We start from the raw sequence: 20,000 nt of genomic DNA, 5'->3' as shown, positions 1-20,000 counted from the left end.
CAATTCAACACGTTCAGTGTTGATTCATTTTCAACATCGTGTAGAACGTGCTTCTAAACTCGGTAATAGATTAAGCAAATTCAATTTTAAACTGTTCAAGTACGATCAATATTTCTGGAAACATTAATTCACTATGGCGCAGCCTGAACACCTTTTCAGTTCAAGTTCCTCTTTACCACAAAAAAATCTAGCAAAGGTCACTTAACTCCAAGACGGACTGGGACGTTAGTTCTATAAAAATATTTGTACTAAAATATATCTTGCTTTGAAAAACATAAAATTGCACGTATTTACAGAATTGGGTAAGACTAAGATTTAAACTTTGAATTTGACTGAAAATGCCATTGAAATATCTCTAAAATCATCACGTGATCAAATTCTTAGTGTTCCACCAATAAGATGCTGGGAAGCCGCTAACAATCTATATCGCTGACGCAAGTTGCGGGCGCGAACATGTTCATTGAGGATTTCCTCCGTGTGATTGGCAGGAAACCAGCCCTGAGTTCCGTCACATAATCGTTCTCCGTGATACCATCCTGGAATAAGAGGACACATAAATTACACATTTTTTTCTCTATAACACGCTTTTCCATTGTAGTTAATTCCAGAATATGCTAAACTTCAAAAATATTATTCATTTCTGGTTATCACACTTTCACTCTTTGTCTAATACGCTTTATAAAGTAGTTCTTCATTCACAATGTGTAGTTAAATCCCTAGTGTACGAAGTGTTCCGAACATTCATGATAGCTACTGAGCGATACTGTCACTGGTTATTCGCTGTGCAAGGTAGCGACTATTCAAATGAAGTTACTGAGCAGTTGTAATGGTGTTCGTTCACTATTGAACAAAATCACGTAAGAGTGAAAAGGTCGTTATTAACTCAACTGTGGAGAACAAAGTGTGTGATTTACGGACTGGGAAAGACTTTCTACCAAGGAACCCAACTCCACTTTTTTTCATAAAATATACCACAATGTGCGCGAGCTTACCATCCGGGAGTTTTTTCAGTACATTGATGACGTCACCCTCGTAAAGGGAGAGCTCGTCTGGTTGTTGAGCGGTGTAGTTGTGAAGAGCGTTCACTTGAGGACAGTCTACAAAGTAATTCAGTTGACATACAGTAAATATTCACGACACACATTTCGTCAAAACCAAGTTTACTCACAACGTCGGAACACTCTCCCCCAACTTGATTGATGATTTCTTTTGTTCTCATTACCTGTTTGATTAACAATCTATTGAGAATGTACGGAGAAATCAAATCTTGATTCAGTAATGAGTGTTAGGAACATTAACTGTGCTTACCCCAAGTAGCATAAACAGTTTCTCCTTCTTGTTCGGCGGCTGGTGGTTTAAACGCTTCCATCCAGCGAGTCTTGTCCGTTCTAACGAGAGAAAAGGAATGAACAGTCAACAAACAACCTAAAATTTAAGTCTAGCGAGAAAAAATTAATTAAATTAAGCATGAAGCATTTCTTTACAACGGAAAGGAAAGGCACACCTAACGGTTAATTTCAGACCATTATTGAACTAAAACAACTTACTCCGTGATTCCCGCCATTAAAAACTCTTTGGTTTTCGATTCTGAATTTTCTAGTAACACCAGAGAGAACATGTGGTCGACATTTATCTCAGAGTCGTGTGGCTCGTCCACTTGTGTCATGTTACGTGTGGCGTAATCAAGAGCAATGTAGCGATTTTCACTGAAAGTCAAAACGATAACACAAAAAGTTTAGTTCTCGTGTTTAAAGTAAATTACATTTATGTATAACTTAGTTTGGCGACATCCTGTTAAAAGAAGTTGGTAAATTCACGAAAATCATAATTGGGAAGTAAAGAGTTCACAACGTATATTTTGATTACCAGCAGCGAAATCAGGGTTAGCCTGTGAACAGGCTCCGGCTGGAAGGGCCGAGAAGAAACTGGGTGAGAGTGAAGTGGCCAAGGGGGAATGGGGTGGGTTTTTCTTCTCAACCCTTTATCTTCCACTAGAGAGCTTGTTCACTGGCTACGAAATGGTATACATAGTTATTTTCAACTCCTAGTATAGCTCCACTGTTTCAGGAGTATACTTATTAAAGATATTAAAGATAAAGCAATAGCAGGATATTTATGGAAAGGCGTTAGTTGCTGTGTTATTACGCGACACCATCTGAAACCAGTGCCCTGTTGAAATCCTCATCAGATAGTAATAAATCCAAAAAAAAAAAGAAACACAATTCTTGACTCCCACTAAGCCTGGCATAGGTGTCCGGTTACATATGTTGAATTCAGTCCACGGGAGAGAAACGTGCAGAATTTGGGTCGAAAAAACAAAAACAAAAACAAAAAAACATACTCAAAACGTAGCAGCACATGATGTTGATATTATGTTGACATGATGTTCTCCATTTGGTTGATTATTGCACGCAGGTAAGAGCCAATCAGATACATGACGAGGATCAGTTTTGTGCTAGTCATCAACAGAGACTATCCTTAAAGTTTCTTTCACTCATTTACTGGTGAGATGCCGGCTACATTATGATGACAGCCGGCATGCGATAACAAGTAACCTAAAGGAGTGCTGATGATGGTTTCTAACCATTTTTAAAGCAGTTTTTTGCAGCAGGATTGGCTAAACTAATGTACTGACCGCCCTACCTTTTCTTCTTTGCCAGGAGCAGCAGATCGTTGAACAGAAACATATAGACAGGTTTAAATTTGGGTCTTAATCTCTTCAGGGGGTTCCTTGAGTCCTCCACACTGACTTGCAGTAAATCACCTCGTCGAAGTAAATACCGTGCTGGTGTCGCCAGGGCAAGAGGCTAAATGGACAATAAATAACAACCATCAGACTTGTAAACAATATACAATCTTTCCTCAACCAAAGATCACATAAATAACCCCTGGGCAACACGCTTAAAAAGTAAGAGGAAGAGTTAAAATGTTAACAACGCACAAACAAATTGTATTGCGATAATTAAACATGTCCGACGAGGGAATTGCATGCAAAATTTTACGTGAAAAGCCGATATCACACTCACTTCAAATTTATGTTTAGCAGTGTGTAAATTAGAACAATTTTTAAAGACGTGCTCAACATCTCGTCTTCTGTGGAAGTATCAATTCGCTTGAAAAAAAGTTCAAAAAACCTCTCAGAAATGTCTTCGACTGTGTTAATCCACACTGCGTTCTCTCACCTTTGTTTTAAACTCGATCTGCGTTTGTAAGACACATATTTCTTCCATTCGTTCCATCTTCCTTGCACCTTCATTGCAATCATTCACAATCTGAAACAGTACAAAGGTAGACTTCTTTAACCTGACAAAGTACCAATAACTTGTATCTGGGCCCAGTTCAAATGTACTTGAACAAAGTTCTGATCAAAGATAATCCTAGTAAAATTTGGTCGTTCGGGGTGCCGGGTGGTGTGAGAAGCGATTCCCACAGCACTGACGTCAATGGCAACAACAACAACAACAACAACAACAACAACAACAACAAAGAATCATCACCTTGTTAATGGCAGCTAAGGCTCTATCTGTTTTATTGTACTCATCACTACCAGGTTCACAGCGATGACAAATAGCCTGTAAAGACAGTAAAAACACCTGCTCAAGAAATCCTTCCTGAACAATGGTAAAGTCCAGTAGAGAAACTACGCGACTGAAAAGCACAAGGGTGTTCCTCATTTTCAGTCACTTTCTAACGTGTTATGTTCGAAGGGGAAATTGAATATTATTTTTTACAACTGGTGAAAAGTTCTGCCGTGGTCTGCACGTTGTAATCCGGGTTTGACTGACGAACACAAATCCGTGACCTGCAAGCAGATCTTAAGTGACAAACACATTTCACAGCAGTTAGTACTCACGTTTACTAGTAATGGAAGACGTGTTATTCTTTGCATTGGAAGAACTAGAAAGGACTGTAGTGTCAAACCCTGCGCCTTTTTGCATGATTGGAGTTTGGCCACAGCATCCACAAAACGCACACTCTTCCTATAACAACGACAGAAATAACAGTGACTTAGGTAATACAGAGACAAGGCATGTGAGAGTACGTGAAAGCACAAACATAAGCTTCATGCAGTCGTGGAGAAAATTGCTCAAGTTCCAACTCACCTAAGGTCTTTCAACGCCCTGTCCTGGTAGGTTTGATTGGAGCAGTACTTAACATAAACATCGAAAAAGTTTGAGGCCTGTGTACAGAAATGAGAGGTACATGTGTGATGGAAACTGTGTTTTTTCGCGATTAGTTTAAAATAAATATATTATTTAAGGTGGTTCAATATGGATGTCATGTGAGGGGGTAGGTAAATAATGATATTTATGTTGCCATGGGCTGGTTAAATTCCTTTAATTTATCGGCAGTTTAAGGGCATCTTGGCTGAAAAGCACTAAGTTCAAGTTCCAAAGTACACCCAATGGTTCTCTTAAACTGGTCCTGGGGATTTAAGTTGATATCTTTGTAAGTGGCTCGAATACGAAGTGTTTGGTTTTCAGTTTAAATCACCTGAGCGTTGCCATGTTTATTTTATGGTACTTAAGGACGTCTTTTACGCGGTCAGAGATCTCCCCACGGAGTTTACATAAGAAGATTTCTTGTTGGAACTGAAAATTTCGTCTGGAATGTGAATTATAAACGATTATAAGCACTTTTATGTCTTAAGATTCACACAATGCTGTATTTCGAAAAGGTCCACCTTAGGATTGACGACATAATTTCCCATCAGGTTTTGCAAAAATTAACATGGCAGCACGTGGGAAATTTGAAATCCTAAATAGCTGAAAGTAAATGCCCAGCTTTCAAAACAGGCAAAGAATTATCGACTTCAAATCGCTGAAACAATTTAACACAAACACCAGCCTATGATTTGGAGCAAAACTGTTTTTTAGTCAGAATTCCCTTTAATGGACCAAACCAAAGGTTTCTAACCAACATCAGGTACAAACCTTCCCATAAAGTTCAAATAAAATGTGTAATTTTTCTTTTTGATCACTGTGCATAGTGACAGTTGCAAAAAAAAGTTTCACTTACGTATTCTACTATGATGTCACTTATAGACGAAATGACCACAGCTTCTTTTTGACGTGCTCGGAGGGCTTGGAGAAAGCTAAAATTAATAGAAGGGTTTTACAGATTGATAAATTAGTTGCGTACATTCTGTTCTACAATACTCTTGTGTAAACAATTTGGACTCTGTTGGCACTCAGCGTTAAACGCACAGACAGTGCTAGAGAAACTACCGAATTAACTTGCAGAATATGGTTAAGGGAAAACGTATTCAGTCATGATATCAAGATTTTCATTCCAAATAGAGTAATAATAACAATAATAATAATAAATAAGTTCTTAAAAACGCATTTTACATTACATAAAAGTCACAATACTTTTTACAGTCCTAAATATGGATGACATCAGAAGTGTGACAGATTACTGCTGTGTCAACGGTTACATGTGTGCGTACCTCTCACTGACGGATTTGATAGCACTGATGTTCGAGAACAGAACATGTGACTGGCCTCGTTCTAAAACACACAGAGAGGAGCCTGAAGACAACTCGTCCGAGTTGATGAAGTGTGACATCAGAATGTTGAGGCTTCTTAGATAGCTCGCTTCTGACGTAATCACTTCAAACATGGCCTGCAAAATAGACATTTGACAAACGTTAAGAAATCTGCGTTTTTCACGGCAAATACAGTTAAAATAATACATATTAAATACCAAAATCAGCTACATGTATTGTACTCTGCTGCAGTGTTGGGAATGATTTAAAGATAAAAAAGAACTCCAAAATGACGGCTTCATTAAACTAGGAGTGGGTCACAATTGGCCACTGAATGAACTCGGCGCCTGTTCCAGTCTCCTGAGTCATTACTTTTGAGGACTCAAATAATGGCCATGATAGAGAGAGACTACAGTGTTCTTAGCTAGATGGCAAACTGCTTTCAGTTACTTGCCACTCGGACCATTACCTTCACGAATCTGATTTAATTCTACTTTTTCTACTCCAGGGCTGCAACATTAGGTTGATTTATAACAAACAAACAGTACAAACCTCTTGTCGTTTCCGTTCTTCTGGTTTTATGATGTCTAAAATTCCACTCGCCGTGACCTGTTGACGGGGAAAAAAACGAAATAAGACCATGTCCTTCAACCAAAGCTTGACATACAACCAAGGAAACGGACCATCGTTTCATTCTTACTAGTAAACAAGTTTACTTTAAAAAGCCATCAAGAAATATTTAACACATTTTAATAGGGGGGGAGTTACCCCTAACTGACAAATAGAAAAGAAAAGAAAAGAAAAAACGCTGGAAGAGAAGGATTGTTACCCAAAGGGCGGTGAAAAAAGAATGTTGCAAAACTAAGTATAGTCTAGAGCTGCCCTTTCTTAATGTCTCACTGAGCTATGAAAAAAAGATAATGGTACAATGTACAAACCTCTGGCAGTTCACACCAAAGCATCCTCATGTTTCTCAGTGTTCCTTTTGTCAACTCCTCCAGAGAGGCCGCATCATTCAATGACACATCGCTGCTCAATCGGCGTCGGCTGAGGTTTCTTTCACGTTGGAGTGTGCGTCTAGTGTACACTTGATACAAAGGTTCTGTTGAATACATGTACACCGATAACAAAATTAATGACTTTTGAGGAGGATAGTCTCACCTCCAAACTGTATGTGATGTAGATACCTTCCAATTTATCTTAAGAAGATCGAAATCCAGGAATTCTTTTGTACTCCCCTCTCCCTGATTGATGAGTATAAGACCAGTGACCAGCAAGGTTGTACTGCTATATACAAACATGTCAAAATCAAGTTCCCACCTGACACTGTATATCAGCAAATAGAGGCATGATAATCACTTAACCACTGAACACAGATTTTTATGGTACAGTGGAACCTGGTTAAGACAGACACCAAAGGGACATGATAAAGTGTCCGCATTATCCGGGTGTCACCCTAATTTAAGAGAAAACATATGAGCTTTTTAGTTGACGGGACAAAGAAAACTGTCCATTATAAGCGGGTGTCCGTAGAGCGGGGTTTGACTGTATCAACTAACCTTCAGCCATACTGTCTTTGTCATCATCTAAAAACAAAACAAATTTCATTACAGTTGTACATGTTTATACTGTACATCGTAGAAATAGCTACATCATATTATAAAGTTTTGGGTTTCCTTGTCAGTTCAATACTATTGAAGGTTACATTTAATTCTTATTACACCATTTACTTTAACTATGGGACTGTCAGTGACAAATTCACTTAGTTCATTATCATCAGAAGTGAGTATCACTCCCTTCTCAGAGTAAATTCCATCTATTCATTAAGCAACACTTACAGGATTTAATGCTATTTATCTATCTTCACAACACAAACCAATTTGTTTTTTGCTTTTTACTTCCAGTTCATTAGCTTATCTTCCTCAAATATACTCTGTATTTTTAGCTACCTGAAGAAAATACTTCCTCTGAAGGCTTGTGGATAGGCTAGAAAAGAAAAACAAAACATTGATTACAATATCCATTAACACTATAGTAGTGTTTTGATCCTCTAAATAGTAGACTGTTTGCAACATGGAAACTTGCAATGAGTTGCAATATTTTCAAAACTTCTGCATTTCATTCTTTACAGTACACTATCTCTCATGACAAAGCTGACAGCTACGATGAGCTCAGGGTGTGGTCCCCTAGCATATGTTCCTGTCTTACCTGCACATAAATACCTTCTGCATCCTCATAGTACACCTTGTGGGAGGGTGGTTCAGGAGGACAAGCATTTTCAGGTGGAACACAATATTCATGCGACGAATCTGATGAAAATGAGTTCTCTGAAGAAGCTTTAATGAAAAAAAAAAAAAAAATCAAATCAATGACACAAAAAGAGCAAGTACATACTGTGCAACAGTGTACAGTACAAATATTACTCACTTGTTAGTGAAGACTACAGTGTACATGTATGTGTTTTAGTTCCAAGAACTGAATGAGTTTTTGCAAAAATAGAGATCGAGAAGAAAACAAGGCTGATACATGAGATTAAAACAAAGAGGAAAAAAAAGAAAAAGCATAAGTTCAAAGATGTTGTTAATGTTGAATGTGTTCTGAAAAAGTCAATCTTTGGCACCAAAAAAATTATCACGATGACAAATTATCACAAAATAAATACCATCATCATGGTCATCATGAACATCTTCTTCCTCCTGATTTTCCTCTATAGGTGGCTCAAAATACTCATGGTCATCACTATCAGAGGACTCAGATTCTGTTTCATCTGTACTCAGATCTGTCACCAGGCACACGCAAAAACATTTCAGTACACAAATGTATTAATGTTATTCACATATGAAGTATTTTGTCAAAAAACTTCTGTCAAAGGGGATGGTCAACTCTCAATTTACTATTTACCTTCAGACTTGGATTAATTAGAAGAGCTTACCAGCAGGCATTCGATTCAATGTCTGGTTCTTCTTTAAACTGTCCATAAATCCAGCTACACTTTGCTCATCAGCTACTTCATAGGTCATTGATGTACTTTTACCACGGATGTCTTCCATGAACTCATTAACAATACTTTCCTCGGGTGCAACATAAGCACTATCAGACTCAAACACTGTAGCTGAAGGTGGATTACGGGCTGACAGTGAGCGCTTGGGTGGACTGGCCCCAAGAAGGGTATGGTCATAGGCATAGGAGTACTGAGATTGGTCTGGGAAAGAATGAAATATTACCAAAATGTATGTTGTAGTTTCAAATACTTGTTTGAATTGTAAATTAAAGATAAATTGCAAATTGATATTCATTTCCCGAACTGTCAGATTACGATAATGATAATTGAGACAAAGAAAACTTATAATGGTAAGGTAATGTTAACTGGTTAAAAAAAATTCAAGTCATAATGAGATACATGTACAACGCTTAGAAATCTCAGATGTGAAATGCTACAGTATACATATACATATATGTATTCTACACAAATCCCTTCAAACAAAATCAGTTCAAGTACTGTACATGTAAAGTCGCAGTCCACTTAAAAATAAATAAATTCACAACTTGAACTAAAGATCAACAAGCATTACCTTCAGCTGATGTAAACCTTTGTATGTCACTTTCTGACACAGATTTGCTGACAGCAGGTCTACCAGGAATCTCTTGTGTATGGTGCAAAGCTGACAATGGTCGTGGGCGAGGCACAGCAGGTAGAGGTGGAACTTTAAGTGATGGTGCATTGTCAGCTACAGGGACAGCACCTGGAGGAAGGGGTGGTGGTGGTCGTCTATTACATGGAGCTTGTGTGGATTTTTGTGAGGGGAGTTTGACACCAGGGCGGCGAGATTTAAGTCCTGTTGCCAACCGTTGCTTGCGGCGTTCTGGTAAAGATGATTTCCTAGTAGGGCCTTTGGATAAAATTAAACAGAAAGTGTGACTCTTCCAAAACAACAATGAATGAATGTCTTAACTAAAAATGTTACATATATCTAGTTTCATAGGAAAAATAATGCTTCGTTTTGTTTGTATTCCTTTGCATGTACATGTAAGAGTTGCCAATATAATTTTAAGTGGAAGAATAAGTCATAAGAACACTGAATTGCTTTAAATGTGAACATGCTAACCATCCATCTCTTTTGGGGTGTTATCTATTAGAAGACTCTCAGTTTCCTCAAGACTTTCCACTGTTCTTGATCTTTCCCTTGCCACAGCCTCAGCTGATGGAGGACTGGGTCTAACTGGGGGATGTTTCTCTGTTTCTTGTCCTGCAAAGTGAGCATACAACAATATTGTGTGGTGTCAATGACTGAAGAAAACTCTCAACACAAGTCCAGTACTGAAACAGCTAGTTTGCCTTACTATGAAGTGTCTAGGAATATTCTATATATTTAATATGTACTACCACAGAATCTGATGCTACTCAATTGTAAGTAGCCATTATTATGTCAGATTACTCTTCTAGGCTTCATTCAAAATTAATGGAGGAAACAGGTACAGGATGGAAGGCAAAAATGCCAAACAATACCCAAACTTTTTGCAAGAATGGAAAAATAAAAATTTATGCACAATACAGCACATATAATACAAGATATTGAACCTCTTTAAAATGGCTGCAAAATGTCTTCAGTCCGAGAAAGTTACTGTCTGGCCACAGCAATAATTCATAACTGTAAAAAATGTTTCCAATTATCTGGGCTAATCAAATGTGTATGATATTACATTACCAAGTCGAGGAGATGATGGTTGACTTGAAGATTTCTGTGGTGAAGCTCCAGGTCTGGGAAGAGGGTTTGGCTTACCAACTTCACTTGATTTTGATTTGGAATCAGATTTCGGTGGTGATGAACTTAATGGTACATGTAGGTTACGTGGCGAAGGTCTTGGTGAGGAAAGAGGAGATGCTCTCGGAGAAGTACCAGGAGAAGGAAATAAACCACTGGCTTTACCCGTATTGTTATCGCGGAATGGGAACACAGGAATTGTTGATAATTTTTGTGCTAGAGCAGCAACAGATGACTGTGGACAGTCTTTTTTAGGAGAGGAACCCAGCTCAGGTGGAGGCTTTTGAGGTAGTGGTGGTTTACTTGACAATGCCTCGCCAGCTGGTGGTTTTTGTCCAGGAAGAGCCATTCCTTTTGGCAAAGAAGGAAGAGGCTTTTTTGGTGGCAAGGGCTTTGATTTATCTCCAGCTGGTTGTAAGTCAACAGTTCTTGAAGCTGAAGAAATATCCTCACTGGCATTTGCACTCTCCCCATAGGCTTCTGGTTGTCTTGTGTCACTTATTTTACGGGGGTACTGTGAGGAGGTTTTAGTAGCTATGCCACTACTTTTACGCGGTACAGGTGGTGAAGTTTTACTAACCGTGCTGGTTATTTTACGGGGGGTAGGTGGGGAGTTTTTACTGACCATACCGTTTATTTTACGAGGGGTTGGTGGGGAGTTTTTACTTGCTTTGCTGCTTATGTTCTGGGTGATAAGTGGGGTAGGTGTAACCATCATTCCACCTGCTTTGTGGGGAGATGATGGTGTGGATTCAGCATTAGTTCCACTCCTTTTCTGGGGAGGCGATGGTGTGATTCTGTCAGCCCTGAAAATTTAATAAAGGCAGTTAGTTACATGTAGTCCTAGCTTATTATAGGAGAGAAAGTGTACTCTAAACAAACCAGAATGCTGTAAAACAGTGTGTACAGAGAGAAACAGTTGTAATATTATGTATGAAGTATTAATTTATCCTGTTTCTTCAAGTACAGGTTGCATATCTCCCTTTGAATCTTACAATTTACTGAATTATTACTGAAGCTAATCAGCAAGCTTTTAGCCAGATGGCTGTCCAGACGTCCTGTGGATGGCCACTTTCCAAAGAAAATTGTTTAATTTTTCATATGTTGCCTTATGAATTGTTCATCTGAGCAGGCCCTATAGCACATTTTGGACGGCCACTTTCCAAATTCTGGCTAATCAGTCAAAGGTCTACACTAGGAAAGCAGTATTCACTCCTAGAATAAACAAAAACAACTCATCCTTACTATCCTTCAAATTTAGAGCTGGAATAGACACTTTGCAAAAATGGCCCCTAAATTTGAATGACAACAATACCTTCTACATCCTAAGCCTTGGGTTAATGTTTCCAGACAAAAGAGTTTTCACATGAATACGAGGCTTAGGATGTATAAGTATTGTTATTCAAACATTAGCACCATCTATGCAAAGTGTCTATAGTATGATACAATTTAAACTAAATATTTTTTGGTAACAGAAATGTTAGCCTATAAACTCTTAATATACACAACATGAATCACAGGTGATGCTTTTAGAATGTGATTAACTCTGATTTCATTCTGAATTCAAATGTTCTCTTAACTGACCTTTGAACCATAGCTTGGCTGTCTTTACTTCTATCTATGGTTGTCACGTGTTCATAATCATCTTCTGAGTTTGACGACACACTTTCTGTTTTTGGTCTAAGTGGCTCATACCATTCATCATCCACAGAGTTAATATCTGCAGCACCATTTTCAGTATGACTTGTTTCAACATTGTTTGTAGTTTCTTTAGAAGGCTGTAAGTTACTACATGAAAGACTGGTGCTGCTTGTCTCTGTAACTGAATGCGGTTTTCTTAAAGGTCTCTTGTCAATTGCCACCTCATTATTATTAGTCACATTTCCCTCCTCAAGACCAACTGGTTTTGCACTTGGTGCATTAGGTGGTGGTCTTCGTGGTTTTGGAAGTATAACAGGTTTGGGAGGAATTTTTTCTGGTTTTCCATTCTGTGTTGTAGTCGCTCCTTTGGCTTGGTTTCGTGGCCGAGGTACAGGGCGTGGCTTAGTAGTCGGAGGGTGCACAGCTGAAGGTTTCTCTCCAGCTTTTAATGTTCTGTCTTTATCTTCTTCCTCCATACCTGACAAGGAAGATCAAAAGTGCTGTGATGTATGTTTAAAACTACACAGATCTGTAATGAGCTCCTACTGACCATATATTCTTTGAACATTTTTATCATAATACTTTAAGTAGTGATTTTGATTTCCTAGTTATTGGCTTTACAAGAAGTTAGGGATACCAAAGATTCTACATGCAGGGTTTGAGCAGGGTCAGGGTTAGCTTATCGTTTGCTGCATGAGACCACTTGACGTGACAAAAGGCCAGAATTTTACGAGGTAATTCTGTTGATCCACTGTGGACCTAAAGTAGATATACACATACACAGACAAGTATTAATAGTAAATGGTACACGTTCAATAAAAGCCAGCCATGCTGGAAAATGGGGACAACCTTCGAGTATAATGGACAGTCATCTACTGAGTATAACAAGTTACTTCCAGTTGCTTGATATTCTGTATACAAAGAGAGCAGAAACCTGAGCTAAGCAGAACAGGTTTGTAAGCCATACATGGAACCAACCAGCCTTAGCGAAGTCTATACAATGTAACACATTTGCAGATGATACACAACCTACCTACATGTAATAAGTACTCAAACACGGCCTTCGGTTGGCTGATCACAATCAAAAATTATGTTACAGCTATCTCTTTGTGTGAAAGTACATCACCTTGAACATCAACATCCTTAGTGCTTGCATTTGTCTGAGTTAATGAACTTATTTTTGGGCTAAACCTTTGATTAATGCCAAAATTTAGTTCTAATAATAATGCAGTTGTTAAACTTAGTTCTCTCATAAGCATTGTGGATATAAAAACAAATCTGCATTTTAACCATTCAATTCACATAGGATTAATTAGCACAGTAAAAATAGCTCCCAATAGATTAAATGGGTTTGATTAACAGTTGATTTTTCTTGTTGTAAAATTATGTCAATTACCACCACAAATTGTGATACAGCAGTTGTCAAGACCACAGTGCTAAGAAACATTTTTCACCAGTTACAACTATCATTGTTTGGTTTACAAATTACTCGATATTACTCAGTGCTAATACTGACGTTTGACGCAATGTTGTTTGTTGTGAGATTTTGCTAATATGTGACTTTACAAACTACATTAGCGACAGAATATTGCTTGGTCTTTTTTTTTGTCCTCGATGAATCACATGATTTGATCAATTCTATTACTAAAACTGCAAAGTAGATACGATGCACGACACGGCCCGACTGTGTATGTCTTACATGTAGTGCAAGTCTTACGTCAAAAGATCACTTTTCTGTAATCTAGCCGGAGGCAAATCTATTTTATTTTCGACGATATCACTAAACTAATGGGTGAACAGATTAATCTTAAAATAGACAACCAAAGTTCTGGCTTGCTAAGGTACAGACGTACTGAATTCGTAACTCTGCAAAGCAAGCTGTTTGTATAAATTTGAACGACAAATACGTACGTGTTGGTTTTCACAAGTAACTATACCTTATCAGCCATAAACAGAGAAAAAATTCTTAAATTTCAACTGCAACTGAACATCGCATTGTCCTTTACCAATTCGAAAATATTTCTTGCGTATGTGTGTATGAAACCCAAGTCAAGATAGATCGATAACAAGTGTCGCCAGCAACTCAAGTAAGGTAAAACAGATACAACGTTACCCGCTTTATGGTATAAATGAGCCAATATCTCTCAAACATAAATAAGCAAAATAATTTTCCAAAGATCGAAGCCAACAGGAAACAAAGGACACTACGGAACATAACACGAAAGCAATGATTCGATCGACTTACCCTACAGAAGCCCACATTTGAGGCAAGCCGACGACACAACCACATGTACTGCAGTAAAGATATTACCTGTCTCGGTAGTTTAAGGTATCAAAAGCACCATATTATCGATTTCTAAAGGATCGGAAGTAACGACAAATCTCGCACTTTTGTGCAGCAAAATGCCAAATGCGCAGTGCAAAAGCAGAAGGGGAAATGTTTGCGCATTTCCGTAAGTTTGTTGTTGGGAGACTGGGCAACACAGGTTAGATAAAAAAGTTTGAGCTCAATACTCACCGCCCTGGAGGAGCATATAAAGAAACATATCTTCATGAAATATATCTTCTTTCTTCTTTTGAATACCGAAAAAGATATAACGCGGACTTTTCGGCCTATACTTAACGGTATTGGACCAAGCGGCACACGCAGTTCTCATGGTTTCCGTAGTTCCTGTTTCCGTTTGAAAGTTATCAAAGTTTAATGTTGTCTCATCGTCGTTTCATTCATACGTCAGTCACAAGAATGCCTTTTTCGACCATGCAAATAGAGACTGGTTACTTAAGGCCTTAAACATTCACATCAAAGGCGTGATTCAAAACATTCACGCCAAAAAAAACATGATGAAAATTAGTTCCGGAAGTCATGGGCTCATTCCAACCGCAAGTGGCGACACCACCTTACCTGATGTACAGACATGAAGTCAACAACTTATTACGTATGTAAATTACGTATGCCACTAGTTTTTTTTTCCCTTATTACGCGCATTTCTATCCTGTTGTTTATCCCTGAACATATTTCTATGCGCCTATCATCGTAGCCATTTTGTCTACGTCAACAATAGTCTTATCTTTCAAGATAGAGAGGGTCCGCGAGAGGGCAAAGGGATAATCCCCTGAAGGCGTGGAAAGGGAAGGGCTCCAAGATGACACGTGATTTTGAGTCTCTCATATGAGGATGAGAACTCCCCAAAAGAATATTTAAGGCAGGCACCCCTATCCCTTGCTTCACTTTCAAATCTTTTTATGGAGGGCTTGATTAACTGTATTTTAGTAATTTCATAAAAATCATTTTGAGAGACATTTCATCTTCACTTCTTTCCAAAAGAATTGCAAATGGTTTGGGCAAGAGAAGATTAATTAAAGAAAAAAAAAAAGCAATTGAAAAGAAATAGTCAATGACATAATAATTCAAGTTATCTCATCTGATCCTTATAAGGAATCATTAAGGGCAACTGAGCTGACACTTTTTTTTTCTGCAATGCTCAAGCTGTCAAAACAAGCAATTTTGTTTCTCCATTTTAAATATCAGGAACAAAAACTAAGTGCCTCCGTAGGCTTGGAGCACTGCAATGCTAGTCTCAAATATCCTGCATCTATGTTGCAAAATATACAAATGTCTAAACATTCAACTATACAACAAAAATTTACACTGAGGTCACCTTTCAGGGAAATTGAAAGTGAACAAACAGTGTCACATGCTGGCAGTGACAATTACCTTCCCAAGTCATGTCTTTAACAATGAAAAATCAGGGACTATGTTGGACTGCTTATAATGAGTTTTTGAAAACGTTCAGATATCTAGCCACATGGGTTTGTTCATAAAGCAGCCAACTTTAAAATACACAGATGCAGACTCAAACATCATGACATACAGGAAGACTTTTCAATTTTATTTATTTTATTCTTTTATTATCTTACTATAATTCTTACTCTTAACAGATATAGTAAACATGCATTAATTACTGCACGAGTTTGAAACTGAACAAACCTCTGATCACCAAAACAATCAGATATCCAAACTCTGTTACTGAGCTGAGTTTATTTGTTTTGAACTTTTTCCTAACAAGTAATTTGTATTATTCATCAAAGCTGACATACTAAGTAACACATATGTGTGAATCCGTAAATACTGTAGAACTGTAGATTTTGAATCAATCACTCTACATTAATCATGTACCATTTTCTCTTCAATACACAATTTCACAGTTACACTCCCAGGGATTACTTGAAGAAACAATGTCAAAGAAAAGTGATAAATTTTTGTAGATCACAATAACTGGCATTTTTCTAACAAAAATGTCATCAAAATTCCTAGATTCCATACACCCACCCCCACCCCCTATATAGTGTGGTAACACTACATAGTAACATTGTTCATAACTGGTTTATATCCAGTTTGATCACAACTAAGTTTAACAAACTGTGGCAAGACAGTAATAGACTTATTACTTAATCAACATCAGGCCTGCCAGTTTATCTGCTTCACCATCATCCCCTCGCACAGCACGGACAAGCTCAATGCCAAACTCAAAGGCTGTACCAGGGCCTCGGCTAGTTACCAGGTTGCCATCTCGCACCACACGTTCTTCAGAATAGGTATAGCCTGGTGAAGAAATTACCAACTTAATGTTATGCAAAAAAGTTGATATTTAATGACTATAAATCACCATGACTTTAAAATACATTTTCATAATATGCATTTACTGACAGAGATAAACCACAAAAAGGGCAGATGACAAAGGATAATTTTACTTTTATAATTATGATGCAATAACTATTATTTTGTACATATAAAACAATGTAAGAAAATTATATTCACCATCCAATTTATCTTTCACAGATGGATGTGATGTAACAGTCTTTCCTTTTGCAATTCCATGAGCATGAAGAGCTGTTGGAGCTATCAAACAAATGACAACAATGCTTCTAAAACCCTATAAATAAGCAGAAATCTAAACTGGCTCACAGATTACTATAAGCTTCACACTCAGAAATGCAATACCTTCTATGAACAGATAAAACCCATTGACAAAGAGCCCTAGAGATTTTTTACCCCAGCTAAATTAAGTTGCTTTTTAACATAACATTGATACCAGCACAGATGGCTCCAATAATTCTTCCACTTTGTTCCTGTTCCTGAAGGATTTCTTTCACTTTCGCAGACTGTAAATAACAGAATCACAGCATTTAATTATACCAATAAAATTAAAAATGCTGTAAGTACCCCTCCACTAATATCACTAATGTACAACAGATCTAACATTAACATGTAAAAAAAAACTACTTTTCTTTGTGGCGTTCTCTCGTTAATAATTAAAATAATTTAAGTCTTTTAAGACTTAAAAGTCTACTATTTAAGTATAGTATAACTGGGCACTACAGAGTTTAAAATTTTATCACATTTACAACATAATTTACTTTGGTTAGCTAATCAGTCAAGATCGATGATCACTTGCCTATCAACAGGTAACCAGCAGGTGTACATGTAATTTTTTGTAAAAAAACTATATAACAACAGTGAATTAAAAATTCTTGAGAAAAACTAACATACACTGTAAAGCTATGTAAAACCTAACTTTGACAATGATCTGACTGATAGGCCAAGTAAGAAGCAACTGAGTCAGGACCTGTTTCCAAATGTACATGTACACAGGCGTGATATACATGTACATGTAGTACATGTATGTAAACCTGTTAACTTGCTGAATCCATTACACTAACTATAGCTGTTACATCACAAAAATAAGAATGATGTATATTAATTACTTTTGCCAGGTTGTTGGATCCTCCTAGTCCTCCAGGCAGAATGACAGCATCATACGGACCCTAACAAATAACACAAACTGCAGTTCAGCAAAAACAACAACATATCTCATGAGTTAAATAAGATTACTGAAAAGAGATTGGAATTTTGAAGACAATTAAAGGATGAAGCTGAGTGATTAGGTCATATTCCAAGATGGTTCTTGATCCAACAACTGGCTTCTCAAAGCAAAAATGGTAGCAACAACACTTAGCCTTTCCACCCTTAAAATTTCTCTATAAAATCTGAATTCATAGCACACATGTGGTGACTGCTCTGAGTGAAATACTATATGTTGATTTAAAACTTACAAAACTGTACCTGTTTGACTGCATCTTCTAAACTCATATCTGGCTTGACACTCACACAGCGACTGCACACAACAGGATCTGCACTGGTCAGACCTCCAATGACTGTTTTAACCTAAACATGCAACAGTAAATATTAATTACAGTACTAGAAAACAGCTACAATGGGGGACAATACTCTTATGCCAATTAACACGATATGCCTTAATTTCTCCCCCTTTCCCCCTCGCCCCCAAGCAATGTTGTAGTTTGTGTAGCCCTGTACACTTTGGCTGGTCCTGAAAGTGTTTCTTCATCCCAACATTGTTTGGAGGGGGGAGGGGAGGGCCATTCTCGGTATCCACATGGTTAGAGAAATTATGCTACATCTGATTATTTGATAAGGATGTGGAAACAAGGTTTTCCATGACTGTTCCAAGGAGTTTTGTCCTCCATTGTGGGTACACAACTGTAATAATTTCTCATTTTACATGCATGTTGTCTGGTATATATAATGTAATTCATTAAAAATTGTAAAAATGTAGTTGGTTGGGTGAAGTTACATGAAGTTAACTACTGTATACCAGCCAACTCTCATGCCTTGGGTTAAGACTTCAATGTCAATGACTACTCATGTCTACTGACAAATTTCTCTGACCCAGCTGGACAACTTTTGATAATGTCCTTGAAAATCTTCAGACATCATACTGGTTGCAGTATACTCTGGGAAAAAAATTGAAGGTTGACATATTTAAGAGTTGTAACTAACAGACATCCTTGCTTCATTTGCTTATCACTTTCAATTCATTTGTTCCTCTATCTTGTGACATGGGCTTTAAATTCATTTGAGTTTCAAGTGACTCTCAATTTACATTTTACAGGTAGTGCAATTGTTTATGAACCAAGGATTGAATCAAATATTGTATTATGCACTGGACATGTGATAACTGCATAGATTGTATTGCTGTATTTCCAACATTCTGGTTTTTGGTCACTTAAGGTAATTCCTCTGAAATAAAAGTGACAATAGATTTTTGTTCAAACTTTGTTCACTGAATATTTGTCATATGATAACTTCAATTTTGAAATAAAAAAGGGGGGTGCCCATGCTCATTAAGGAGCAGTGAGGCATTGAAAATGCCCCATTTTGGCATTATTTAATGCTTATTATAAGAACGCATTCCCAGTAATTCTAACATCTTTGTAAGCCCAGACTCATAAGAACATGCATTAAACTACAGCTAATACATTGTGTCGGACACAAATAAACGTTTAAGTTTGATTCAGACAGAAAGCTAAATGCTTGATTAAAAATTTGAACCAAATTTCTTGACGTGGTTACCGATAGCAAAATAGAAAAGACCACAGTGTATCTGCTATTTTTCTTATTTATTCAATTTTCAGCAATAGAAATCGGATCAGTCTTTTCTCATGCAAAGCTTATGATTAGTTGATTACAATGACTGAAAAAAAAAATTGGGGTGCCCATGCTCGTTGGTGAGCTGGAGCCATTTTTCAACTGACAGAACTCAATATCAAGGCAAATCCGTCATGTTTTCAATATACGCGTGCACAAGCACGTGCTAATGACTAGTTACTCTTAAAATAAAAGTATTTTTCAAGACACAAAAATAGGAAAATTTGAAAAACCTTTTAAGTTTATAAACTCCCTTTTAGTTACCTCTCCAGGGTGAAAAAGATTTACATTGAATTTGGCTTAAAATTCAGATGAAAGTGAATAAAAAATCACAAACGAACGAACTACTATCGGCTTAATGGTCAGTAGTTTATACTCCATGTAACTTTTACATGATATGTCTATCATGATATGTCTCTTTCTCATTATGGCAACCAAAATGAAAACAAAATTATGATTAACTTGTAAAGAACATTTCTGAAGATAAAATGCTTTTGCTATTAAATTAATGCTTTAAAGGCATCTGAAACAAAAAAAACCAGTCATTCTGTCTTTTTTGAGGGGGGGGGGAGGAGGGGTTGTTTAGTTCAAAAAATGATCA

At 37.3% G+C, this 20,000-nt stretch overlaps 2 protein-coding genes across 2 annotated transcripts in view; both read right to left on the bottom strand.

Annotated features, from left to right (window-relative positions):
• LOC145481709 (uncharacterized) overlaps window positions 1–14,393 on the bottom strand; it is a 14,856-nt gene extending 463 nt beyond the window's left edge. Inside the window, exons 1-23 of the mRNA XM_081460234.1 lie at window positions 14,138–14,393; window positions 11,836–12,370; window positions 10,195–11,057; window positions 9,595–9,735; window positions 9,061–9,378; window positions 8,421–8,690; window positions 8,151–8,267; window positions 7,697–7,824; window positions 7,438–7,474; window positions 7,048–7,074; window positions 6,427–6,590; window positions 6,041–6,097; window positions 5,450–5,625; window positions 5,020–5,095; window positions 4,104–4,180; window positions 3,854–3,980; window positions 3,498–3,572; window positions 3,183–3,272; window positions 2,644–2,807; window positions 1,548–1,706; window positions 1,309–1,388; window positions 993–1,097; window positions 1–536 (exon numbers count right to left, since the gene is read on the bottom strand). The exon at window positions 1–536 is cut by the window's left edge and continues 463 nt beyond it. Of these exons, the coding sequence (XP_081316360.1) occupies window positions 373–536; window positions 993–1,097; window positions 1,309–1,388; window positions 1,548–1,706; window positions 2,644–2,807; window positions 3,183–3,272; window positions 3,498–3,572; window positions 3,854–3,980; window positions 4,104–4,180; window positions 5,020–5,095; window positions 5,450–5,625; window positions 6,041–6,097; window positions 6,427–6,590; window positions 7,048–7,074; window positions 7,438–7,474; window positions 7,697–7,824; window positions 8,151–8,267; window positions 8,421–8,690; window positions 9,061–9,378; window positions 9,595–9,735; window positions 10,195–11,057; window positions 11,836–12,368 (3,948 nt within the window). The 5' untranslated portion in view covers window positions 12,369–12,370; window positions 14,138–14,393 and the 3' untranslated portion in view covers window positions 1–372. The remainder of the gene's footprint in view (window positions 537–992; window positions 1,098–1,308; window positions 1,389–1,547; window positions 1,707–2,643; window positions 2,808–3,182; window positions 3,273–3,497; window positions 3,573–3,853; window positions 3,981–4,103; window positions 4,181–5,019; window positions 5,096–5,449; window positions 5,626–6,040; window positions 6,098–6,426; window positions 6,591–7,047; window positions 7,075–7,437; window positions 7,475–7,696; window positions 7,825–8,150; window positions 8,268–8,420; window positions 8,691–9,060; window positions 9,379–9,594; window positions 9,736–10,194; window positions 11,058–11,835; window positions 12,371–14,137) is intronic.
• A 159-nt stretch (window positions 14,394–14,552) lies between these two features.
• The window catches only part of LOC145481710 (Parkinson disease protein 7 homolog), an 11,115-nt gene continuing 5,667 nt past the window's right edge, over window positions 14,553–20,000 (bottom strand). Inside the window, exons 2-6 of the mRNA XM_081460235.1 lie at window positions 18,017–18,118; window positions 17,659–17,718; window positions 16,986–17,055; window positions 16,712–16,792; window positions 14,553–16,495 (exon numbers count right to left, since the gene is read on the bottom strand). Of these exons, the coding sequence (XP_081316361.1) occupies window positions 16,338–16,495; window positions 16,712–16,792; window positions 16,986–17,055; window positions 17,659–17,718; window positions 18,017–18,118 (471 nt within the window). The 3' untranslated portion in view covers window positions 14,553–16,337. The remainder of the gene's footprint in view (window positions 16,496–16,711; window positions 16,793–16,985; window positions 17,056–17,658; window positions 17,719–18,016; window positions 18,119–20,000) is intronic.

The sequence above is a fragment of the Orbicella franksi genome, chromosome 3, assembly GCF_964199315.1.
Source record: "Orbicella franksi chromosome 3, jaOrbFran1.1, whole genome shotgun sequence".
Classification (NCBI taxonomy): Eukaryota; Metazoa; Cnidaria; class Anthozoa; order Scleractinia; family Merulinidae; genus Orbicella; species Orbicella franksi.
The sequence above is the reverse complement of the archived record's forward strand: the minus strand, read 5'-3'. Positions and strand labels throughout refer to the sequence as shown.